The sequence below is a fragment of the Puccinia triticina genome, chromosome 1A (genome assembly GCF_026914185.1).
Source record: "Puccinia triticina chromosome 1A, complete sequence".
Lineage (NCBI taxonomy): Eukaryota > Fungi > Basidiomycota > Pucciniomycetes > Pucciniales > Pucciniaceae > Puccinia > Puccinia triticina.
Genome location: NC_070558.1, coordinates 4,000,104 through 4,026,331, shown reverse-complemented (window position 1 = coordinate 4,026,331; position 26,228 = coordinate 4,000,104). Strand labels below are relative to the sequence as shown.

General features: G+C 45.4%; 5 protein-coding genes across 5 annotated transcripts; 2 read left to right on the top strand and 3 right to left on the bottom strand.

The window, feature by feature from the left end:
• Positions 1 to 9,169: 9,169 nt before the first annotated feature.
• PtA15_1A488 (uncharacterized protein) lies at positions 9,170 to 10,518 on the bottom strand (the record flags this gene model as incomplete). Its single annotated transcript, XM_053165520.1, has 2 exons — positions 9,170 to 10,356; positions 10,458 to 10,518. The coding sequence occupies 2 exons, from the start codon at positions 10,516 to 10,518 to the stop codon at positions 9,170 to 9,172; spliced, it is 1,248 nt and encodes a 415-aa protein (XP_053016704.1).
• Positions 10,519 to 11,630: 1,112 nt separating this feature from the next.
• PtA15_1A487 (uncharacterized protein) lies at positions 11,631 to 13,185 on the top strand (the record flags this gene model as incomplete). The annotated part of the gene is made up of 4 exons (XM_053165519.1): positions 11,631 to 11,686; positions 11,803 to 12,090; positions 12,201 to 12,457; positions 12,548 to 13,185. 4 exons carry the CDS (start codon positions 11,631 to 11,633, stop codon positions 13,183 to 13,185), a joined length of 1,239 nt encoding a protein of 412 aa, XP_053016703.1.
• Positions 13,186 to 17,661: 4,476 nt separating this feature from the next.
• On the bottom strand, positions 17,662 to 20,330 carry PtA15_1A486 (uncharacterized protein; the record flags this gene model as incomplete). Its single annotated transcript, XM_053165518.1, has 6 exons — positions 17,662 to 17,940; positions 18,068 to 18,242; positions 18,329 to 18,538; positions 18,763 to 19,397; positions 19,531 to 19,967; positions 20,123 to 20,330. The coding sequence occupies 6 exons, from the start codon at positions 20,328 to 20,330 to the stop codon at positions 17,662 to 17,664; spliced, it is 1,944 nt and encodes a 647-aa protein (XP_053016702.1).
• A 2,601-nt stretch (positions 20,331 to 22,931) lies between these two features.
• PtA15_1A485 (uncharacterized protein) lies at positions 22,932 to 24,348 on the bottom strand (the record flags this gene model as incomplete). Its single annotated transcript, XM_053165517.1, has 9 exons — positions 22,932 to 23,018; positions 23,095 to 23,152; positions 23,233 to 23,270; positions 23,358 to 23,442; positions 23,528 to 23,697; positions 23,790 to 23,847; positions 23,924 to 23,958; positions 24,044 to 24,131; positions 24,227 to 24,348. The coding sequence occupies 9 exons, from the start codon at positions 24,346 to 24,348 to the stop codon at positions 22,932 to 22,934; spliced, it is 741 nt and encodes a 246-aa protein (XP_053016701.1).
• Positions 24,349 to 24,586: 238 nt separating this feature from the next.
• Positions 24,587 to 25,099, top strand: PtA15_1A484 (uncharacterized protein; the record flags this gene model as incomplete). The annotated part of the gene is made up of 1 exon (XM_053165516.1): positions 24,587 to 25,099. The coding sequence occupies one exon, from the start codon at positions 24,587 to 24,589 to the stop codon at positions 25,097 to 25,099; it is 513 nt and encodes a 170-aa protein (XP_053016700.1).
• Positions 25,100 to 26,228: the final 1,129 nt, after the last annotated feature.

The following is a 26,228-nucleotide window of genomic DNA, read 5'->3' as shown; positions in this document are numbered from 1 at the left end:
TCGCATTCAGTTTCCAGTCATTTTCCAGTTTCAGTCATGACAGCAGCAAGATCAAGATTCCTTTGATTGGGTCCTGCGACTCAATGAGGTGAAGACAGTGGGATTAGAACCCACACCCAAAGATGGGGTCCCGCGACTCAATCAAATATGATTAGGTAATCTGATTGAGTCCCACGACTCAATCAATTCTGATTAGGTAATCTGATTGAGTCCCGCGACTCAATCAAAGTTATGGCGAAGCTTTCAGCCCTCAAGGCTTCCTCAAGTTCAACGGCGCAGCGTGGTGCATCCTCAAGGCGTTTCAGGTCTTCCTTTCTCCTCTTTTCTCTTGTTTCCCTGTTGGTGGTTTTGTTCTGCTGTCAGCTTTCTTTTCTTTTCATCATGTTTGTTATCTTCTTCTTTCACTTTGCGCACTTTGGACAGATTTGGATGAGGAGGGTTGGTCTTTGTTTTGTTTTGTCTGTTTTGTTTTGTTTCTGTCTCTGGTCTTGTTTTGTGTAGCGCGCGTGCGCACTAGGTTGTGATGAGCTGTCTGTTAGATGTCACAAGCTCCAGGGTTTGAGTTCAGCTTGAACTCAGGCTTTGGAGCGGCATGAGACTTTTTCTGAACCCTTTTCTTTTGGCTTTTCAGATCATCCATCCCAAATCTTAAATTTATTGATCCCTCTCTGAATCTGTGTGTCTTCTGAGTTCAAACTCTCAGCACCTTGAGTCCCATTTTCCCCGAATCCCTTCTTTAGATCACATCCTCCGGCCCTCTTCGCCGGACTCCTTTCCTCTTCAGATCATCCAACAACAAACTACCGCCAACGGGAATCTACACCTCGTTGTCTCTCAACAAATCCCCCTCCAACTTCCGCTATGCTCGATTCCTCATCTCTTTTCCGGACCACCGCGAAGGCAGCGCACAGCGCACTTTTCCCTTCAAGTAACTGCCGACAGCCCAGCACCGGTCGGAGTTCCACAACGGCGTCCCCCCTCCACAAAGAGAGGGACTTAGTTAAGTTAGCAATATGTTATGGTTGGTCTGTCGGGGTTGGGAGGCGGTCTGGTGATCCTAGCTAGAATGTAGATTGCTAGATGGGAAAACTGTAATGATCTCCCCCCGGCGCCTCTAAGTAACAGAGGCGCATGACATGTATGTACAATTGAGTGACATGTCCTCCCGGCGCAGCGCACGGCGCGTGAACGCGGCTCATAACAGGGAGTGTGCACTCCAATTTTTTGGAGTGCAAAATAATGCCAACAGTGGGCCAGCTATGCTAACATTAGCGCTAGCGTAGCGTAGTGTTAGCTTTTTTAAGCTACACTGTAAGACTCAAAAGTGGTAATGAAACCCTTTTGCTGAATGGTGAAGGGTATGATGGAGTTGTGAGAATTGATAAAACTGAAGATTATATTTCTTAATGAGTATTTAGTTTGTAAATACAATAATAAGAATACAATAATAATAAGGTTGATTGATCTTTACCTGAAGGCAGTAACTAAACCTGCAAACAATAATTAAGACTTTTAAACTGATTTTTGAGCTAAGAGAGAATTCCTTTCGATAAGATTTTTATCTGTTTTGTAAATGTAAACAGGAATGTCAATCATTTGATTGTCAGTTAAAAGTTCATCAAATGTATCGATAGAAGATTGTTTTGTGAGAAAAGAGCATTACGGATAAGTTATCCTTTTCTCGTTTGACTCTGACTTAGTCAGGTGCACGGCGAGGTAATACGGTCGGCAAGACTCGTAGAACTGGTTATAAGAACAAGAACAATCAGTTGATTGTTCCGTTAGTCTAGAGTGAAGAAGCGTCAAAGTACTTACAATGATATCGCAAGTATATGACTGCTTCGTTCGAGTTGTTCTGCTCGATCTTCGGAGTTGTTTTGTCTGTAGAAGGAGAAAGAGTCAGTACGCTCTTTGACCAACTGGGTTGCAAAGATCTGCAACTCACAAGGAGTTTAACAATGATAGATCGTTTGAGTTCTGAGTAATGACGTTGGTTGCGTCATTACCCGATGCAACAGCGCAGAGCTTCTTGCTATTTGCACTGTACAGTGGACCTGTCACAGTTTTTGGTTTTTAACATAATGAATATAAGTATTCAATATGAGATTTGTGGTGAGTGTACATGAGTACTACTCACCTGGGGTACTCCTCTTTAGAGGGTTATTTGGATTCCAACAGGAGTTGCAAGCTCTGCCCTTCTGTTATCAGTCAACAAGACCCACCAAGCTCAGCTTGGCAAGTTTTATTAAGGCCCCGTTTGGCCGCGTGATGTAATATGATAAATCGGGCAATTTATAACGGGGGGCGCCCGGGGTATCACACCTGTTTATTTGGTGTTTGGGGCTGCCAATGATATTGTAAAATGCATTACCCCACATCACCAAAAAAATATCACCCCCGCCATTTTGGAAATAGAGGTCAGGACCTCTATTTCCGGGTGATATATTGGTGACTACATATGTACTCACCCCCCAGTCATCAAGCTGCACCTCTTGATGACCGATCGTCTGGTCATCAAGAAGGAAACAACCTCTTGATGACTGGTCAACCAATCATTGAAGAGGACACAACCTCTGGATGACCGTTCTGACCGGCCATCCAGACACAACCTCTGGATGACCGTTCTGACCAGCCATCCAGAGGACTTCACCTCTCAATGATCACCGGTTCAACCGGTCATCGAAGAGGACATACCCTCTTGATGACCGGCCAACCGGTCATTGAAGAGGACAGACCCTCTTGATGATCGGTCAGCCGGTCATCAAAGAGGACATAACCTCGGGAGTCTGGTTGACTGGTCATCGAGAGGGTGTGTCCTCTTTGATGGCCAGTCAACCGCTTCACCTCTCAATGACCAGTCAACAGGTCATCAAGAGGTTGTGTCCTCATGACCAGTTGACCGGTCATTGAGAGGAGTTCAGCTCTTGATGAACGGTCAACTGGTCATCAGGATCTGAAGCCCTCTGGACGACCGGTTCAACCAATCATCAGGAGCTGAACTCCTCTAGATGACCGGTTCAACCGGCCATCCAGAGGAGTTCAGCTCTCAATGACCGGGTGATCGGACATTGAGAGGTGGGCTCCTCTTGATGACCGGATGATTGAGAGGAGTTCAGCTCTCTCGATGTCCGATCGACCGGTCATCGAGAGGAGTTCAGCTCTCTCGATGTCCAGTTGACCGGTCATCAAGAGGAGTTCAGCTCTCTTGATGTCCGGTTGACCAGTCATTGAGAGGAGTTCACCTCTCTCGATGTCCGTTTGACTGGTCATCGAGAGGAGTTCATCTCTCGATGTCCGATCAACCGGACATCGAGAGAGGTGAACGTTCTTGATGGACCAAGAGATGTTCCTGATGGACCGTTCATCAAAGAGGAGTTCAGCTCTTGATGACCAATCAACCGGTCATCAAGAGCTGAATTCCTCTGGATGGCTGGTCAGAGCTGAACGCTCTTGATGGACCGTTCATCAAAGAGGACTTGACCTCTTGATGACCAATCAACCAGTCATCGAGAGGTGAACTCCTCTGGATGGCCGGCCGAACCGTTCATCCAGAGGTTAGGTCCTCTTTGATGACCGGTTGACTGGTCATTGAGAGGTGAAGTCCTTTTTGATGACCAGATGACCGGTCATCGAGAGGGTGTTACTCCTCCGGATAACCAGTTGAACAGGTCATCGAGATGTGTACTAGGTGTGTGTACATGTATGATACTGTCTGCTCTCCAAACAGCCTGTTATAAATGGACTCCAACATTATTCTGGAGTGGATGCGCCAAACAGCCATGTTATAAATCAAATCATTTCTTGATTGGCTTTATTACAGTTGGATTGCACATTGGGTGGTATGTATATTATGATGCAATTTATCATATCACACCGGGCGTCCAAACGGGGCCTAAGTGATAGGTCTGGTCTGTTCCAGATGAAATATGTTTGACTGGCAATTTGCAAGTGTTTTGATTACTTTGTTATAAGGTTTGAATTATTGTTATAAGGGTTGAGTTATTGTTATAAGGGTTTTAGGATTTGAGTGTGGATGAGTGTTGGGTGACTTGTGAGTTCTGGGTGAGGAACTGGGTGTGAGCCTGAGCCTCTATAGTGGCTACAGGACACAAGAAAAATGGGGGACACTGATTGTATTTCTTGGGATAAAGAACTACAAACAGAGAGGAAGAGAGAAAGAGAAGGAAAGAGAAAGAGAAAGAGAAATATAAAGATCTGGAGGGGGTCTATCTACTCCTTATAGGAGGATCCTCAAAAGTCAACTTGAATCACCTGGAAAAGTGATAAGGACAGCTGTGCCAGACCAACAAGGGCTACAGCCTCCGCACGCACCAAGGAGACGGTGGGGGGACACAGAATAGTAATACTAATCTGCTCTGATTTTTAGACTGAGTCTAGGATTAACAGAGTAACCTTTGATCTTGAGAATGGTTGAGGTGAAAGCAATAAAGAGAAGCAATCAAGAGACACAGAGAATCACTCTGGATAATCAAGGTTCAAATGAAGAGCATACTTACTGTCAATAACCTAGACGCCTGTGACGGTAGGTGTACTGGGAGCGTGGTATCCTCTTGTGGGGTGATCCTGGGTTATCTATGGCGTGGTTCTGGGTTGTCTGAAGTCTGTAGATCCTCCTCAGGCAAGGGGGATCCTGACTTCGAAAATTTTCATAGTTTGCTTATGTAATTACATATGTACATGTGGTTTGGCGCGCCTGGTAGCGCTGACACGTCACAACTGCGCATGCGCATCACAACTCAAGAACTCAGGGAAGGAGTAGAGTTACAAGGAATTGGTAAGTTGTAACTAGGGTTAAAATTGCATGAGGAAACAGAATATGAAGTCAGAACAAGGATATCTCTTAAGATGGAAAAGATATAAAGTAATTTATGTGTAATAAGTAGATAAAGGCAGACTTTAGGTCAGCTGTGATGACTCTAAGGCTGACACTGGGGAGCAGGCCACTGTGGGTAGAGAGAGCTCCTTTTATAGACAAAAGTGGAGCCCCAAAGGGGCTTGTGGGTTAGGGTTTTAGCTAATCTAGACAACCGGGTGAGGGATTTTAGCTGGTGAGAGTAGATACAAATGATGTCATGACCCCCCAAGGGCGCATGGATGGTGTCAGAATATACAACAGAACATTCTAAACATGCCAGGGGTGCATACATGATGTCAGAATATACAACAGAATATTTTAACACATGCATAATGTGACAGTAGACTGCATGAGCTGTCATACAGGGGTAATTAGTGTCTACACAGGCTCTGAGGCTGCAGAAACAGTGTAAATGATGTCATACTATGTATATAAAGGAGTGTATGTAGTTAATATGTAATGAGTGTAGCCTGACAGGGAGATTCATGTTTGTATCCTGTGATGTGTATATGGGTACTACTGTGAAACTTGGGTTGAAGCAGGTGACAGCTGGGTTACTGGGGCTGGCCGTGTGATAGGTGTCCATGAGGTGTAACTTCCACACTAGAGGGGGTCCAGGGGTGCTTCCAGTGATGACTAGGGGTGAAATTGGCCGTAGAATCCATTTCTGGGGTCCATTTGATGGTATCTTGAGGCCTATTATGAGTAATTATGTGGCATAGAAAAAACTTTTAATTTTTCCACTTTTCCGTCTACCACAACGCTATGGCAGAGCTAGTGTTAGTGGCCAGATTTTCCCGCTAACACTACTAAGATAGAAAAAAGCGCTTGTGTAGCGCTATCTTAGTGTTAGCGGTTGTTTTTTTACGGCTGCTAACACTACAATTTTGTCTGGATAGTGTTGGCTTGGAAAAAAGCTGCACTAACTTTTAGCGTAGCTTTTGTGTATGCTAGCTCCGCCTGAGGAACAAAACTGGGCAGACACAGCCCAATTTTGTCCCCGCACAACTACAGAGATTAAACTGGGCAGAAATGACACCATTTCTAGCAACTTGGGAAATTTGTTGCCACAAAGGGATTGATCTCAGCTACAAAGTGGCTGGGAAACTTGTCAATAAGTGCAACAGCAAGTTAGCTGGTACTGAGCTGCTTTCTATCCGGATTAAGCATGATAGTCAGATACAAGTTTGCCATGTAAATGAGCGCAAGAAGGCACACAATCACCCCCCCCCCCCTCCAATTCAAATCAAGTTTGCCCCCAATATAAGATGCCTCTTGATCCAAAAGCCTGTAGCAATATTGTGGCAATTTGCCTCCGCGATGCAGCATTTAAGCTAGCTTTCTGAGATTTGCAGGGGCCTGTGTATGAGATTTTGAGAAAGGAAGTAGCAACGGTGAAACCATCCAATACAATCCGGGTATTGGCCAATACGGTGTATTGTATTGTTTTTTTGATACACACAAATTTGATACCATGTATTGTATTGACAAAGAGATACAATACACTGTATTGTATTGAAACAAACAATACAGTGTAGATACCACCAATACACAGAATATGGGACTGTATTGGCAACCCAATACACATGTATCAGACTGTATTGGATTGTATTGGTGACCTGATACACCGTATTGGATTGGATCAGCCAACCAATACAATACTGATACAATGTATTGGGACCAAAACCAATCCAATACAGATAAATACCAATACATGTATTGTAGTTGCAGCGTTGGAAGTAGTCAGAACAAAATATACATCAATTTTAACAAATCAGATCACCAGAACTCCAATGTCACTCAGCATTGTGGGGCCGACCACCAGCAAGTGTAATTTTGACCTTTTTGCTGCAGTGACACTGAAGGAGAAGGTTATTTGGCATTGTGCGCACGGGCTTCCTGGGGTGGAAAATGGACAGAAACTCTGGATCTTGAGGATATTCTGGCTAGTTTTTTCATCATCCATGCTTATGATTTGGTGGAGGGAAGAAATCAGAGTGAAGTGAGGGAGAGTGAGGGCAGCCAAGAAAATGTTGCACCCTTATGCCCCTGTATGCACAAACCAAATTGAAAAAAAACACGGAAGTATGTCATTTTTTCCCTTGGAAAAAAGGACCAGATTGAAACACAGTACATCAGTATGTCACAGAAAAAAAAATTCCAAGCAGCGTCAATTTGAAAAAAAATTCACAGGTCTACGCAATTATCATTTTTGCCAAAAAAAATCAGTTCACATTTTTTTACCTAAGGCTGTCTAGTAGGGGCTTACCAGGGTCCTGATACATGTGTCATAACACCCACCTGTACCTAGGAAAAATATGCAAAGAGGATAGAAGCTGTAAGGGAAAAAAGGTCAGTAGATTATAATAAAACCCCACTCACTTATAATTCAAAGTAAGGTAGTCAGGTTTGTATGTGTAATAATCTGGGGGGAAAGATCCCCCCCCTTTTATATTACAGGGACCTTATCCTCCTTCAAGTCAAGGCCCCAGAGGGATCCTCAACTCCAAGGAGGGGAAGAGGTCCACAGAATTCAGAGGAGGGATTTAAAGATGGCATTTGGTACCCGTTTGGGGGTACCCGGCACCCGCAGGCGGGTACCGCTCGCACCAGCCAGACACCCGCCGGGCAGTGCCGGGTGCGGTGTCTGGTGTCTGTTTTGTCTCCAAAACCAGCGGGTAACCGGGTACCGCTAGCGGTACCCGCCTTATACCCAGGGAGCTAGGGGGCCTCGAGCCGGGTGTTTTCCCCTTCTTTTCTCACTCATATCCAATCACTGCCCTCCGGGCCCTTCCAATCACCACCTCACCAGCCCACTCCTCGACCATGGGATCCACCAGCAAGCAACACAAGTCTTACAAGCCAAGCCAAGCGCCGGCTGGACTGCTGCCGGGCTCACCCTGCAGCGCTGGTTGTCCTCCGGCAAGCCGGGTGGTTGCGAGCTGGCGGAGGAGCCGCCGGTAGCGAGGGAGGTGGGGCATCGTAGAGGGGGAGAGAAGAGGATGAGGATGGCTGGGATGAGACGCGTTGGCTTCACTGCACACTCCCGGGTACCGCTGGTACCCCCCTCAAGTACCGCCCGCACCCGCTGGCACCCGCCAGGCGGTGCCGGGTGCGGTACCTGGTGTTCATCTGAGTCCAAAAAACAGGTGGTACCCGCACACCCCTGGACACTTTTGACACCTGTGCCACTTGGCGTCACCAGACCAGATGCAGATTTGGAGTTCAAGATTCAAGAACTCCAGTGGGGCTCCCTGCAGTCTAACTTTGGGGGCAGTTGTTGGTGTGCACCTTTTCAAATGTAAATATCACCAAAAATGATTTCTACAATACCACTCTGTGTCAAACACTGGGGGGTTTCATCCTTTATTCCATCAGAGTAACTTGTGCCTAGTGGTCAGTAGTTAGGTAGAGAAATTCTCAAAAATGGATCTACTTTGTGCACTGCAAAAAACTCATTGTGCACTGAAGATGTTGTCCACTCAACGTCCCGGCCAGAGTGCGCGGTAGCGTAGAACATTTTGTGCAGCAATACAAAAAACTTCAATTTTCAAGTTTTTTTTTTTTTTGCTGTCAACCAGCAGAGGGTATTTTTCTACCCTCCATCAATTTCTTGGAATTTTTGGAACCCTCTGTTTGACACAAAACTAAGAGCAAAAAATATATAATAATACAGCCATTCTTCAAAAAGCTTGCAGGCTCAAGGCCGAATTTTTTTTTTTTTTTTTTTCAGCCACAGGCCTGTATAGCTTCACTGTACAGGCAGTCCAAACCCCTTTGGGCGGCTCTTTGCCTCAACAAGGATGCCGCGCTGGCCACAGGGCAGGGGAGGGGCATGCGGCAAAGGGTCCAGTCAATGTAAAATTGCTCCAGGATTCCAATGGTGCAACCCTTGAGGGCCCAAAGTTAAAAACAAAGAAAGTAGTGATTTTCTTCTAATCACATTACTGTATTCAGCCTGTTTTACAGGGGCTATACAGGCTTTGGGGCTGAAAATAGCAGTCCAAAATTTGGGCCTACCCAACCGCAAGCATTTTTGGGAATGGCTGTAATAATGTGAGATGGATGGCGGGCTCCGGGCCGGCTCCCCGGGTATTTTTAACCCGCCTCAACTGGTCGGGTACACAGCCCCTGGAAAACAAAGTTCGAGGGGTAGCGGCTACAAGACGCCGTGCCGATGACCGGGTTTGTTCCGGTCATCGAGAGGAAGGTATTCTTCACAACATAATTTAATCCACAATTTTCTTCGGGAATAATAACAAAAAAGAGTGAGAAAAAAAGGGGGAAAGAAGTCTAATTGGGAATGTGTTCAACTATCAGGCTGGAGTGTCCGAAGTTATCAATTGCTGAAACCATCAGATTATGCCACATTGTCAACCAAGTCTTGTAGTATTTCTGATCGGAAAGGCCATCCGTGTTCGGGACCATGGGAACGATATGAAGCATCACAATAAGCAGCACAGCTGATAAGCGAGAAGAAATACCATCCAAAAGCGATCGGGCCTCCCGGCATGCATACCGGGTTTCGACTCCGTAGGCCGTGTCTTTGATTGTATACATGAGGCAAATGAGATTGCATAAACGATGACCAGTTTCTCTAGCAGATTCGCATAGACATTTTAGCTGTTTGGAGTTCATCGCCGTATATGGTGGTAGCTGGCTCCTATTAGTGTTCATCATCCGACGTATCGTCTTGAAAAAAAGTTTGGATAGGATCGAGATTGGCATTGATAGCCTTATGAGCTTGATTACCGGTTCGGGAGGCACTTTCTCTGGAGTCAATCGAAGTTGAGCTCGAGTGGGATTGTCGGGGATGAAGATTTCAGATGTGTCTTCTGGAAACTGCTCGAGCCATCTAACATCCGAGGCCCAGAAATATTCAATAAAATCGATTTCAGAACCCGCTTTCAAGCAGCAGATGGTCTTCTCGATCTTGTCCGATGCATCTTGGTTGCATTTCACATAACACGCAGCCGAGTTAACTTCATGAACCGATTCCTGTGTAGTGAGTCCCATTTGTTGGATGTGTTGCCTGGCCGCATCAAAAAAAGCGGTCGTCGATGTGATTGAGTCATGGGCGCGATCGCTGAGCGTGTCAAGTCTGTAAGCTTTGGATTGTTTCAAAAATTGGTCGTCGAGTCGTTCTGTGCAACACAAGGGTTGTGGACAAATCATGGCAATCGCAGATTGAAATCGAGTCATGGTTCCAGCGATTCTGAATTGGAGCTCTAAGATTAGATCAAGTTTTGACCCCGGCTCTGTTTGTAATTCGGTTGGCTTCAGCAATGGTAGGAGAGCGGCAAGTTGTTCTCTCAAGTAAGGTAGAATCCACGAATGTACTCGGATTAGAAGATCTTCTTCCGAGTTGACGTGGTCAATCAAGGGCATTTGTTGGTTGGACGGAGAGCCATCGACAACTTCAGACCCCGGTTCGGCTTCCCATATATTCCTCAGACATCTGAACCACTGAATCACCTCGTCTATACAGATAAAAAAATCAAGAGGTTAATCATAATATTAATGACATTGTCATTGGAGACCCGGGATGGTATAAGTCTACATAGTGGTACTTTCTACTTGCCTCCTTGGAGCCGATGCTGTTTGGTGAAATCGACCGATGTTTTTGGGGATGGATCCTGCATTTTTCTTGATCACGAATCGCGTGTCGAGGCTTTCGTTTCTGGTGGAGGATGTGGAAGGCAGCTCAGGCACAAGGAAGTAGTTGTCGAGTGTCATCAACGAATTTTATCCAAGCATCTTCCTTTGACTACATACAAATGCATCACCATCAACGGTATCATGATAGACAAAGGACGGCAAATGAGAAAGGAACGCAAAATACGTAAACTTCTATATCAAGTTGTAAACTTTTGGTGACCCCTCAGGATTTTCTCGTCTCGCTTCCGGCAATCTTCGGGGTCTCCTCTCCTGTTTGCTCAGGCTGTGGCCTCAAAAAAACCCCGTGGAGCGATACATCTTTTGGAACCCCTTCCAGACCCAGATTGGAGCCAAATCTTGCAGGGAAATCTAGGCTTTGGGACTCTGGGAGCTTCCCAGATCGCTCCCAGATTGCGACGGTTCCCCAGAGGGTCAACTGTCATCCACACATGACATAGAGGATGTCGTGACAGAGTGGCGGATTGGTTCTATGAGGGGTTGGGAAGGCCTTCTCCCACGTACTGTGCAAGTCTTCACACCTCTTCGAAAAGGAAGAGGCCTTTTCAAGCTTATGTTGCTGCCCATCAGCTGATCCAACGCAGTCACATTGATCATCACACAACCTTTGATTGGCTGTGAAGAGTTCCAGGAATATTTACAATATGTAAAATAACTGTAGGTATCTTCTCCTAGATATAACATACCAAAGCTGGAGATGGGATGGCCCATGCCAAGCTAAAAGAAAAAAGGGATTATTCAGGATTATTCCCCCCTGGTACTGCAGGGCTACCAGGGGAATGTCGAGGTGGAATGACCGTCGGATGATTTATCAACTTTTTATGTAAATGTCTGATCCTTGGACTGTCCGGTGCAAGCACATACCCAGCCGTATGATAAGAGGGCGGTGTTGAGTACTTTTCGATGAGAGGATGGCCAATCTTGATGATACCATTCTACCCGAATATCACGCCTTCTCGGTTCTGCTCGGCTGTATATTTCACTCATCCCTCTCAGACAACATCAACCCCAACATCATCCCTGGCTCGCTTGTTCTCCAAACTCTTGAACTCTCCAAACTACGCTTTTCCAAGATACCATGGCCCACGGTGAACTCTTGCGCAATGGGAACTCCACAATCGCTTCTGCACTAGCGTCAGTCGAATCTCTCCTTTCTTATTCATGCCTTGGTGCATTGCCAATCACCACCCCCGTTTCCTCTCTACCTTTCTTTCTGATTCTGATTCTGATTCTGATTCTGATGGATGAAGGTCGTATTGCAGCCCTGAGCCCGTGGCTAAGAATCCAGAAAGAGATGATCCTATCATGCCAAGGATAGACAACTCGGTCCTAAGCATCAGTGATTCAGTCTTGAGCTGTATCGGCGCCACTCCGTTGATCAGATTGGACAGACTGGCGAAAAAATACAATTTGAAATGCAACCTCTTGGCCAAACTGGAGTACTACAACGCAGGTGGATCAGTCAAGGATAGGATTGCCCTCAGAATGGTTGTTGAAGCTGAGCGAGAAGGCATCTTAACCCCAGGGAAAAGTGTCATGTGAGTAGCCCAGGTGGCTGTCTCTCTGAAGGACCTCATTCTCATACCTCTGTACGTCAAGCGCGCGCAGTACTCTCTGAGCTCTTATCGTTACTTCCTTATGTCTCCAGAATAGAACCAACGAGTGGTAATACGGGGATCGGACTTGCTCTGGCCGCAGCCGTGAAAAACTATCGCTGCATAATCGTCATGCCTCAAAAGATGAGCAGAGAGAAGATCAACATGATGAAAGCGCTCGGGACGGAAATCGTCAGGACACCTACCGAGGCCGCTTTCGATAGCTATGAAAGCCATCTATCTGTTGCCGCAAGACTTGAAAAAGCTATCCCCGGTGGTGTAATCTTGAATCAATATGGGAATCGTTTCAGTTGAGTAGACCTCACATTCATCACACGTCCCCATTTGAGGATAGCGCCTTCCTTAGATACTTTATGTTCTTATGTATTATCAACAAAAGATCCACAGACTCATTACGATACAACGGGACTGGAAATCATCCAAGCCATCCAAAACACACCATCGACTAAAAGTCGACCTTCTAGTGGGATAGTGGACCTTTTCATCGCGGGTGCTGGGACTGGAGGGACGATCAGCGGGGTTTCGCGTCGACTGAAGAAGCACTACGGCGCCGAGCGAGTGAAATCGATTGCCGTCGACCCCGTCGGATCGATCCTCGCCAAACCGGAAAGCCTCAACGAGGCCGGCGTCCAGAACTATCAAACTGAAGGCACGGGGTATGATTTCGAGCCGGAGGTCTTGGACTACTCGGTTATCGACCAATGGATCAAGGTTTCTGACCCCGAAGCCTTCCAAACCTTGAGGGAAATGATCAAGCTAGAAGGTACCCTCTGTGGCGGCTCGAGTGGCCAGGCAGTCTACGGTGCCTTAAATTACCTCAAACCTGCTAACCAGGATGATGGCAGCAGTCCAGGTGAAGGCTGGGAAAAATACGGCAAAAACAGTGACGTTAATGTCGTTGTGCTTTGCGCTGATTCGATTCGCAACTATATCACCAAGGATTGGCTTATCGAGGGCACTGAAGATTCCGAAACCACCGAAGCAGCATTAGTCTCTCAAGCTCAGAACCAACCTTGATCCCGTTTTCTTCTTGATTCATTCACATCTGATTTCATTTACATCCGAATCTCATCTCTGGTGTAACCTTTGTATTTCTTTTATACCTGGTAGAGGTAATGTACGATAGATGGTGACTGAACACTTTGCACTATGTGACCGTATACATACATATTTAATTGATAAGAAGCATTTTAATGAACTCAATTTCACTTTGACAAATAAACTTTAAGTTTTCTTTAGCCCAGCTTCTGAGATCTTCCATGCCAGTCCGACCATTCCTCGGACAATCTGCGGGCACTGCTTGGACAGCAAGGTCCAAGCAGTTATTAACTGCAGTGTCTCGTTAACCCCTGAGGCTGAGGCAGGGGAAAGATGATCATAAAGAGCAGCCCGGCTATATACCACGTTTGCTTCAGATGATATAGAAACCCTTGAATCAAAATATCACCTTACACATATTCAATTAAGAAATGAATTGATGCGGAACTGTAGCTATTTATAAGATCCATTTATTCTACAAAAAAACATGGTTTGATTGAATTAAACTTGTGACACAGTTGGGCTATTTTTAAACTTTCCTTCATGCCTGGGAAAATTTGAAGAATGCTGATACAGGATAATGGTCCAAGGGAGGTGAGACTAGTGTGAAATTAGTTGAGAATGATGCTAGAAATTATGTAACCCACTAGTGTTGGGAGCTGCTGCTTTGGAATTGTCCAATTTCAGAAAGGAAAAAAGTGGACAAGGCCAGGGGCCGGCCATCTGCAAAAATTCTCTGATCAATAAGTTGCCTCAAGGTTGGGGGCCTTCACTCAAATCATCAAGGTGATATATTTGTAGCATTGATCATCATGGGTCATAAAATTCCAAGCAATATCTCCAACATTATTGGTTTTGATCACTTGATTGAAGAATGTGCTGAGGTTTAAACCCCCGTTGGAACCCATCCAGTTTTATTATCCAATTGCAATAATCATGGCAGAATAACAATAAAAAAAGGTCCCTATTCAAGCCTCCAGGAGTAAAAATTTCATTTCAATGCTTGATGTCAATTGGGGCTTAGTTGTTTGTGGGGGCACTTGGAAAAGAATGAAGAAGGCATTGACTGATGCTTCTGGGAGGGATAGTAATCAAATTTCCATCAAAATCTTTGAAACTCTCACATCAAAAAGCCAAAATTAGTCCTGCGCGCAGCTTCACCTAATTTTGATGATCGCAGTCACTGCGCAGGTGACGCTGCATGCAAGAACAACAGCTATTTGCCTGTAGTGTTAGTTTGTAAAAGCATCACTCATGAGGTTTGAGGACATGGGTTCAAATCCAATAGTGCACCACTTGCATTTTGGTTTCTGACAGATTATCCAGTCTTTCTGGTCTCACATTGTTTCACCTTGGACCAGTGGTGCAGAGTATCATGTAAACTATTTGATACTTTATACAATTTGGCTCTCTCATTTTTTTTGGCTCTCTAACCAAAAATAATCAGCTCAACTTGCTGTGGTATGCCATTCCTGAATAGAGCAGTTTCACATCAAATTAATGGGAACTATTAATCATTCATCAAGCCCCAGTCAGATTTGGTATGCCATTCTTGAATCCAGAAGTCTCACATGAACAACAAATCAAAATCAAAACACAGAATAATCACAGTACTAGGACCCCTCAAGAATGGCTCAATCCCTAGTCAGAAAAAAATTCCGACCCAGCCAACACCTCTCAGCATTAATCTCATATTTCTCACCCTGCCTAAAAATTCCCCAAGTCCCTCACAAACATTCAATTCTTTGTTATCTGTTAGAGATGCCCACCACTCTTGAGCAGGTCCTTTCTGCCTTGAAAGTGCCAGCTGGAGCATGCAGGTTGTTTGATTTAGTAAAAGTTTAAACACATAGGTACCTGCCATGGGTACCTGCAAGCGCAGACAAGTACATGCTAAAAAGTGACAGGTAACTACCAGTGTGTGCCAAAATCGTTCATTTACTTGTTGATTCCCTGAAACTCACACATGTCGTGCCCTCTCTGCCCTGGCATAAGAATACTTTTCACCCTGCATCAAACTCCCTCTCCCACCTTGTTCATTTCATATGCCTTTCTGGATACCTGAAAATACTGCTCATTTGTTTCTGTTTAACCACTCTAGCCTAGGCATCATCAGTTTCACAGCCCTCCTCCCTCTTTCTAGAATATACTACACAAAAGTAAGCCTCATTTTATCTCCTTATGTGAGATTGGTCTCTATTTCATCTTTGTTCCCTGATTTCCTTGAACACAACTCAGCCTTGCTATAGGAGTGTGCCAAAACACAGTAGTAGCTCTTCTGTTATGAGATGCCAGATGGCTTGTCATGAATGGTGTATCATAGAGTATCTGTTGAGTTTTCGCCGTGACAGTCTTGTGAAAGGGCTGAGTCTCATTTCCTCCCTCGCTTCCGCTCCATCGTCTCCTCCCCTTTCTGGTGGCCCAATCCCTTTCCGGCCATTGCATTCCCTTCCTTGTGACCACTCTCGTCTTGACTTCGTTCAGACTCAACTCCTCAATATTCGTCGCGACATCGCTCAAGACTCAAAACTCATTCCGGCTCGACAGCGCTCGAGTTCCTTATCAATCTCTCGATTGGCTCATCTCTCCAATTTGGTGAGAAACGAACAACGATAACCTCGGTCCATTCCTCCCTTGGCTAATCCCTTTTTCCTTTCTCCTTCTATCTCTTTTTCAGTGTCCTTGTTCCTACTCTACTCTCTCCTGTCCGTGGTTATCTCAGAATCTCAATTCTCTTGTGGTGGTAATTCTTTCTCATCTTCTCTCTCCTGATGTTCTTTCCAATTCCTTTCTTGATCAATCTAATGTTGTTTCTTTAGTCTGGTTCTCAATTTACAGCAATTCAGATCAAATCTTCACAGTATCACATGCATGTCACAGCTTATTCACTACAGATCCATGGAAGAGGGAGATACTATTCCCATCATTTTAACTGCTGGGCTGCGCTAAAAAAAGCGGTCATTTAGCACAGTGCAGCGGTCACATCACTACATCCCAGAGGCATGTAGCAGAAGCTGTTTAAAAAACCACTGCGCTACTCGCTACATGCAGCTGTTGACCGCTATCCATACAGGGTAATTAGTGATAGCGCAGCAGAAGCGGAAATCCGCTGCGCTATCCGCTAACTTAGGGGATAGTGCAAGTTTGGTGCATTTTAAACCTTTTTTAACATGATTTAAACCATTTTTCTTCCTCTTTTTTGAACTGCTGCGCTCCCGCTGAAGCGCAGCGGTTCAGCGCTACATGACCGCTTTTTTTAGCACACTAAAATTATCTTTTTTTTCAGGGAAAGCAAAAAGCGGTTAGCACAGCGGTCTGGCCCCTGCGTGCAGCGGCACAAAAAAACCGCTGCGCTAAAAGCAGCGCAGCTGTTACAGTGTTGCTATTCCAACCAGAACCCCTCATCTTCTGAGACAACACCATAAGAACTTCTGCTGGTCTCATATGGATTTGGAGGGAGTATCAATGAAAAAAAAAAAAAAAAAAAACGGAATAAGTCAGAATCCATATCCCCAACTGGATGGGTAGAGGGAAATATTGGCAGGTAGGCCATCAGCTTATATTTTTACTCAATTGAGGTGTCCAAGCACTGCAAAACAAATTCACTCAACTTCCCCAAGTTGACATTGGAACTCATAGGAATCTGGTGGTGTTACTTGAATGTGTTGCAACCAAGCTTCAATGCAGTTACTGTGGAAAAGCACTGTGATTTAATTTAGTCAAGGTACAACAGTAATTATGCTGGAGTATCTTACAAGTCAACTGGTGGTAGTTGAGAATCTTTTTCTTATCCTGGATGCTGGTTTACATAGTCTTATGAATGCACAAATCATAATATCACAACACTTTATTTGAAGGGGCGCCTCCAGATTACATAATCTGATTGGTGAAACTCCATGTACACAGAAAGTTGTTATTGCAGGTTTCATGCTGGATGGATAAAAATTAAAACTGTGCAAATTTCAAACCAACACTGAACACCTTCAAGTAACTCAATTTTATTCATCCATTGCTTGTTGATGAGAGATGTTTGAATGCATATGTTGGAATTTTAAACATTTCTAATGGAAATCAATGAAAAGAACAGCCCAGTGGAGTACTGTTTTAGCTGATTGATTCTCAAGATCAATTTTTCTCTTTTGGAGTTTGAGGGTGCTTGTGGGTGCAGGAGGAACACCAAACAAAACAAAAAATGAAGTACGACGAGTTGAGGAAACGGTTGATTGTTGTTATTTAAGAATTCAATTGAGAAAAAAAGAGCAGAGGACGGAGAAGAAGAAGAAAAAGTCACAGTGAATACATGTTACAAGCACACACAGGACCCACTCACTCAAACATACAGCAAACACATAAGAAGCGGTTTTTGTGAAGCAATAGGTATGTGAGCGTAGTTTCAAGAGAGTAAGTTTAGTAGTAATAGGAGCCGGAGTAGGGAAGACAGACACGAATGTGAGTCTAGGCAGGGACTAAGTTGGCGGGGAGGTTGTTGCCGAGCATCATGTGATGAGCCGGGTGGACGTTCGGAGCGTTCTGTTGTTGTTGAGACGCTTGCTGCTGCTGGTGTTGCTGGTGTTGCTGGTGTTGCTGATGCTGATGCTGTTGCTGTTGCTGCGAATTATTGTTTGCGGCACTCGATAGCGAGTTTTTCCCATGCGGTCCGTTGCTCGTGTATACTAATGATAATTGGGTGGCTGCTTGTAGGGCTGCTGGGTTGGTAGCCAATGCAGGCTTAGCCTAGAGTTTCAAGTTTTCCGTGTGGATTGATATTGCAGAGACAAACAAGTCAGTTGAACGATCACAGATTTTGGGATCCATCATTCCACAATTAAAAAGGCGCTCAAAGAGAAGCGGAAAAACGAACCTCCAATTGATCATATTGTAGGACAAATTCCTTGGTAACCCGTTTCCAGATCGTCGGATCAAAGAAGACGTAAAATCCGCGTTCGTAGTGAGGAGTTTTCTCCATCGGTCCAGTTCCAGATTCTTTAGTTAGCCACAATTGAAGCTCTTTATGGTATCTCCAGTTTTTCTTATACCTATTCACAACAAAGAACGCGGATTTTGTGAATAGATCAAGAGTAACATTGATAATCAGCAAATCTGACGGCTCGCGCTGACGTACAGTTCTAGTGCTGCTAGTTCTTGCATCAAGTCTCGAGGTTGTGAGTAGAAGATGAAGAAGAGGGTTTCTTCGTGGAACTGTGGCAACTTCGTTTGAACTGGCTGAGGCTGAACATGGTAACAAGCAGGTAGAGTGAATTCAGGTTCGACGGCGTGGGTAGCAACTTGCTTGGAATCCGACCAAGGACTCATGAACTTTGGATACAAAGCCCTATGTAGCGATGGAATCAGAGCAGAAGGCCATCGGAGAAGTAACAGTTAGTAATGAAAAGTAAGGCCCTGTTTGGAGCCGATATAATCCGGGCGATATATGAGTTTGCCTGACATCCTATGTGACATCTGATCAGGTCTGCCAGATTATATCGCCCAATTATATCGGCTCCAAACGAGGCCTAAAACTACTCAATTATAAACGCCGGGAAAAGAAACACCCACTCGGAGGAACCTAGATCCAGTCCCAGATGAGTCAGATCCTTGCCCATGGCTAACATCGAGTAGTCTGCATCAGCGTGCCGAATGATTTGTAACAAGTTCATTAATCCGAAACGATCGGCCGGGCCGAATAGGACCTGTTCGGCGGGTGTCTGTGGGGCAAAGAAGGGAACGACAGACGAGACGCAATTGGCGTTTTGAGAGATCGAGTCTAGGCTACCGGCGTGATCGAGCAGAGGTGTTGGTTGGGAGGAAGGATCTGAGCCACCCGATCGATTTTCGACTCCACTATTAGCTTCCCCAGGTTCTTGTATCGATTGGTTCTGTGATCCGGGTGTATGAATCAGCGTGGTCGGGACATTTGCTAGACCGATGTTCGAGTGGTAATTGCCCAGGTTAGTTGGCCGGTGGGGCTGCATCGATGTCAGGTTCGGTGGTATAGGCGACCGTAGCGTGCTATGGAGATGCGAATTTGAGGACGGGATGGCTCCCGATTGCAGACTCAGATGGGTCGGCGGCTGAGACTGAAGCGGATGGTGGGAATTGAGGCTTCCGATCCCATTAGAAAGATGTGAGGATCCAACGATTGAGCTGTGGAAAGCTGCATTTGAACCAGGGGGTGGTTTATTGGGAAAGTTCTGGTAGCGAGGGATGATTTCCAGCCGGAGTCAAAGTGACCAGCGTTGGGGAAATGATCGAGGATCGGAAAATAGAAATTGCATCAAAAAAAAAAAAGACTGGAAAGGATTCAACTTGATCATTGCGGCGTACCCGATTGTCAGAATCTGCCATTCCGGCCGTTTTATTTTGCCCGACATTTAGCCTTGCCATCTGGGCGGTCAAAGCGGCAGCGGCACTTGCTTGTTCTCGTGCTTCCCTGACCGTGCCCTCAGATCCGCTGAGCTGCTGCTGCTGCTGTTGCTGTTGCTGGTGGTGCTGGTTGACTGTTGCATCCAGAGCTGGGAAGTCATCTGGAGTGAAATCTGTGCGCTGACCAGCCAGGGTGGCAGCGACTGTTCTATCACTGGGGAGTCCGTTGGCGTTCGAAACGTTTACATGGGATGCATAGGACAACGCATTGTGTGATGGGTTGGTTGAGCTAGGCGCCCCGGCCCCGAGGGCAGGAAAATCGGATGGATCGAGTGATGCTTCCTGTTGATTGGAGAGCTGCTGTTGGGTTTGTGAATGAGATGAGGGAAGATGTCCCACTGGATGTTGATAAGAAAGCGAGGGTATAGATCATACGGTGAAGAAGCGATCGAAGAGGAGGCGTGTGAGGAGGGAGGGGAGGGAGGGAGGATCGGGCTGGAGGAGATGAGTAAAGTGAAAAGGATGACGAGAATGCAGGGGGAGATGGACGAACCAGCCATTCCGTTCGCATTGCCAAAGTGATTTAGCCCGAGCGCAGCCCCACCTCTACCGGCGGGACCAGTGGTATTCGATTGGATTGGATGAATCGATCCGGGTGTTGGTGAGTTTTGGTGCATTTGATTTCGGTTATGCGAGAGAGAGAAGCCGGGCATGTTGGTTAAGAGCCCTTGACGCTGTTGACCTGGCGGATTGAAAGCCATCACGTGCGTGATCAGGTAAACGAAGAACAGGGAGACGAGAAGGTAACTGGATCGGTACAAATAAACCAGTAAGTTAGTAAGCTCCAAGCAAAGAGACCCAGACAGGAGAGACCACCACACACCAATATCAGCACTCGAAACAACCTGGAGCCGGAGTAAGCGAGGATGGAAGCTTGCTGGCCAGGGGCTGGTGCTTAGAGAGAAGGTTCGATGGTGAGCGAGCTGGTTGTGGGGTGGGGGGGTGGTAGGTTGCTAGCAGATAGGAATGTGGTCGGTCTGAAGCTGTGGGAGTCTTTCCGGTCTTGGGCTGTTGACCATGTATGCTCGGTGCTTGGTCGTCAGCGGTGGTTGAGCTCGATGATGCTGATGATGCCACTCAGTAGTAACCGGTGGTCGGGTGCGGGTTTATCCACTCGGACTGGCCGACCAGGCGGGGCTGGCGGGGGACGTCGAACGGATCAGAGTTCGAGTGGCTGTCAAGCACATGTCACCTGGCAGAACAAATCCACACCAACTCTAAAGAAACTTCCTCGATGAAACACACTATTGGTAATTCCGACCCCTCGCAATTCCTGCCAAGCATGTGGGGAAACTGTCACTTGACGTTGGGATATGTGGCAAAATTGGAACATTTTACATACACATTTTCTTTTTTTGGCTTTTTCTGTGGAGAATGTCCATGGCAAGTCCCCCAAAAAAGTTAATAATTTTTTGGCTTCTTTTTGCCATTTTTTTTCTTACATAACTTATACCAGTTGAAAAAAGTTTCAATCTGCAGTATTTACTGTATTCTTTCTGGAAGGTTAATATTTTGCGGTGTACTACATACAAGAGTGAAAGTGCTGTGCGGCGCTAATTTATGACGCCAAAGCCGCGGTGCAGCTAAATGGATTGGGGGAGAGGCTACTCAAAGATTTAGCGCACTCATTTTGTGCAAAAGTAGCACCAAATGGTTACAAAATAGCGCTAGCGCAGCGTGGGTGCGCTGAAGGATAGTAATTGGAACTGAGCCCCGGCCGGGTTTGGGCCGGGCGCAGACACCCCTTTTGTTAAATTCCCAGAATTTGGCCCAACCCGTCACAGTTGCTAAATGGTGTGGGCTGTCCAACGGGCACCCGTGGGCTTTTTCTGTCCAAACCAGGATGGACCGGATTGGCAGATAATAAGGAGTTTCAAGGTAGACCCACGCATGCAACTTGCAAGGCAAGGCAAGCCAGTGTTCAACTCAAATGTTGAACGTTGACTTGCAGTCTCCCCCACTGCCAACATAATTGGCTAGGTTGAGGTTATCCCAGTTAAACTGGGATGACCTCAACCAATTTAAACTTGGTTGATCTCAACTGATGAAATATAAATACAAGGTACCCCCCTTGGTTTCATATTTCATTGGATGAGATCAACCCATTTTAAATTGATTGAGTGCATCCCAGTTAAACTGGGATGTCTTCATCCCAGTCAAATATGCTGGCAGTGCCCGCAAAACTGGGTTAGGCAAAGTGACCTGCATGCACGCGCGGGTCTACTTTGAAACCCCCTAATTGCTGGATCTCTTCCCTGCAAGGCTGATCAAGTCTCTGAAGAAACCTGGGGAGGTTTGGTGCTTTTCCATATGTCATGCAAGGTTGATAACTCATCTGCTAGGGCAAGAAAAAAAATATTTAAGTTTGGGGGAAGGGGTGGGAGAGGCTATACTCAAGAAAAAAAAGCAAAGAGAACAAGAACAGCCCATGAAAAGGCATAAAGAAAGAAGCAAACATATTACTCTTGTCAAGTGATTTTTTTTTCAGAAGCACCAATAACCACTTGACTTTCTTCAATTTTTCAAATTTACCTCCCATTTTCACGCCACTACAGAGCCTCATTGCCTGCCCCAACCTCCCTGACCCACATACATTTATGGTCTTCCAAGTTGAATTGTGCACGCATGCATCATAAAGGCCTCATTTGGACACATCATGGCTGTAGGTGTTATATTGTACAAATCATTAGATAAAAAAAACCCTTTAGAAATTTGGTACCTAATTTCTCTTTCAAGCAATTTGAACACCTGATACCCTCAATAGTTTTGTCTTTGGAAATAATTTGACCATCTTCAGTACCATAAAACCAATATTACAATTTATATTGGTCAAGAGTGTAATATAGCTATTATGGCAGTGAAAATAGCCAATTGTTTTGAATCTGATGGAAATATGGAGGAGATAAGTTCTTCACCTTTCCTGAAAGCCATTCAGGTACCACATTTTGAATAGTTTGTTTTTTATTCATGATTTGTGCAATATAACACCTACATTTATGATGCATTCAAACAGGGTGGTGGTCAGCCAGACCTTTAGGATGACTAGCACCGATGAGTCTACTGTATTTGCTAAGATTTGATTTGGATGTAAGCCAATCTGTCAGCTTCTCCAGCCTGTAATTTCTTTTGTCAATGATCACTTCTTGGTGGCGACTGGATCCTCAGGCATGGGCGAGTCAAGCATATGCAAATAAACAGATTTTTCACCAGTTCCAAACCATTTAAAATAATTAAGACTAGGCATTCAAAGACTGATGCGCATTGATGTGTATTGATAAAAATGGAATGAAGAGTTTTGAAAGCTACTTTTCATTAGGATCCACGCCGATGGTGCGGACAAAGAGTCTCCCATTTGGTCCCGAAGCTCCGTTCAGATTCACCACACCGGGCTGTTAAGTGGCATTCTCAGATAAGTGGTTTGTTTTTGCCGACATGCTGTAAACCCCAGAACCTAAAAGAGCTCACCAGCTTGTCACATTTTTCAATCATCCCGAAGATGGCCGAGTCAGCATCTACCTTCTTCCTGTTCCGTCCAAATGTGAATGCAGAGGGATTCAGGGCCAGCAGCGTGAAAAAATTGACTGGTTTGCGTGGAGCACTCACATTTTATTTGGTGACCCGTCGGTGGTGTCCATTCTTATCTAATGGAAATTTATCTTGTCAAATGGTCAACCCGATGGAAAGATGTGTTTTTTCTTCGAAACTTTTCAAGGAGTGGTTTGACTCACCATGCATGATCTGTAGGTTATTTGGAACCCTGAGGTGCGAGTGATATACCCGGTGCGGGGATCAACCGGGACTGTGTTGTAGGCTCTAACAAAATCAAAGTCGAGCGTGATCTCAGCGGATGAAGCTGAAAAATTGAAGTTCTGTTGAAGTAAAAAGTTGACATACATACATGATGCAATCATCTTTTGAGCCGACAGCTCGGGCTCCAGGTGCCCGATAGCAGTACGGCTTGAGGAGACCGCCATCCGATTCCCATGGGTCCAATTGTGTAGAAGGTGTGGCACGCAACTTGATCTCTAAAACGAGTTCCTTATTACTCGGAAAGACAGTCCTACCAGCCTACGTGTTCAAGTCATGAACCGAGAAAGTCTTTTCAGCTACTCAATCCATCCAAGTTCAACTTCTGCCAAAAAAAAAAGCCATCCGCAAACCTTGCCGGGACATTTCTTGAAATGCTCAATGTAGGCTTCGTTTACTTGCATGGGGGAGCTAAAACAAGAACGGGCTTTAAAATCACAAATTTGCCGATTTTGACAACAGATTGAACCCACTCCTTCTGACTCACACCAATTGAATCCATTTTTTGTTCCAGACAATGAACTGGTGCAAGAAGTGGTCATTAATCAGTACAGTTGCTGTGTTCAGATGTTGAAAATGGAGCCAAAACACAAGATCAGAGACTCACACGACAGTTGCCCGCTAACGTCGTTATTTGGTTTTCATTCCCTGGAAGGTGCATAGTTTTATCAGCTAGTTTGATGTAACCCATCGCTCTTCAAAAATTGTTTAGGATGTCATTGTCAGGCTGCCGGGCTTATTAACAATATCGGTGATGAAAAAAGGAATATAGAAAGAAATTTAGAAGCACTTTCGACAATGAACCTGGTTCACAATTTCAGGATAACACCCTGAATCCACTTTGGCCGACTGAGAGCTCTTCGCCGTTATCAAACTGATCGCAGCAACAAAGACGAAGCGTGAGGCAATCATGATAGTTTTTCGTCGACAATTTTTTACCAGATTCTTGAATGTATATGGACTATCATGTTTCTTGGAAAGTGTTCCAGGTATTGTGACGTGTCCAATAGCAGAACTGATAGGATGGGGGGAGCGGTCAGAGATTATCTGAGGTGTGCACAACTGCACGTTTGACTTTTGAGCCGGTGTGAATGGAGGACTGGGGCCGTTGCGGTACAGCGCAGAACGAACTCGGTTGCCCATTTTCTGAATGCAGTGCTCGCATCAACAAGGAAAACTAACCACAGTATCAGGGACCAAGCTTCTCCCAATTGGTGCCGCCACGGGGAGGAGATTCTGCGCCGGTATCACTATCAGCCTCCAAGGCAACTACTATATACATTGCGAGACGCATCTGGGGCCGGGCCAAGCCAAGACCATGCACGCGCTATGGAAACATGCCATGGAGGCGCACAAGGGCGCTAACGTACATAACTCAGCCCCTCCGAGGAGCTCACCCCCGAAGGAGACTCTCTGGCAAGCGTTGGTGTTTCAAGACGAGCTGATTACTCGAGGAAATCACACACCCAAGGGATCAAAATCACAGGATGCTCAGCTGACTGATGACTCGCTACAGCGCAAGATCATGCTGCAGTCGTCGTCTCGTCGTGCGCCGCTTCGCCTGGCGCAAAACGCCACCCCGCCTGGCGCAAAGCTCGACCTCGCTCCAGATTCCTTGAATTGCGGGTTGGATATCTTCCTGGAAGCAGAACTTCGTCTTTGACATGGGTCAGTCCCGTTGCCTACTGGAATGTTGCATCTTATTATCATATCGCCGCGGGAGGTTTCCTCGCGGCAACCTGGTGGCGAATTATGTATGTGAGCGAAGAGTGCAGGCCAGGAGGGCCACAAATTTAGAAGGACAACAAAAGCGGTTTCATTTTCTGTGCGCTCAAGAAAATACAAATAGAAAATTGCAAATAGCTGGCTTTCTAAACCAACGGGAAGTCCTCAGGTCAAGCCTAGAACGCGCTGCAGTCATCTATTCCATGCGGTAACCCCGCAAAGGAGCTAAACACTCTCTTCAGACACCACATATTCAACTGGACTGCCATGGGCTGATATGTATTTACAAATTATTGGAGGACTTCCCGTCAATATGTAGAAAACCTTAATTTTTGCGGGGAAATGCTGTCCCAGGGGCTGCAGATCTGGTTCTGCAGGGTCTGTAGCTCTCGACGGGAAGTGCTCCATTTTTTCTCTTTGGTTAAAATATGGCAGATCATGTACTGCTGATTTGCCAAATCAACATCCAAACCTTGTTGAAATAAGGCTTGTGGATTTCTTGGAAAGTATATATTGGGGGGCAGACCTCCTTTAGAACTTAGAAGCAAGACCCCACAATCAAATGCAAGTAAAAATTGTGCATAAGTGTGCCTAGCCAGAGAAAAAAAGGAATTGTTTGGGTAGAAGTTAGAGCTAGAATTTCCCTAACAGTCTTCATTGTCATTGTTTTTTTTTAACAAATATAAAATCTACTTGGCTCTACAGATTGTGTACATGATCCTATATACAAAATCACATTGTTTTTAGGGATTTGCAAGGGAGAGTTTTGGATCTGTACATGAGAGTTGAAAGTGGATTCAACACAGGTGAAAGTTGTGCATTGGTCCATCTGGAACTGATTTTGCCCTGACAGACACAGAATGAATTATTATAAAAAAGGAGACCCCCCAAAAGTTGAAGATGATTGATTGAAACTTAAAGCTACTGATATATTTCATGGGGTATGTTGAATTGGAGACAGTTTGAATAGCTGGTTTAAGCCAGTTAAGCAGAACACAAAAATTCAGGTGAAAATAAAATGGGGATAGAAGGATTTTTGAGAATGGATATATCAAAGATATATATTA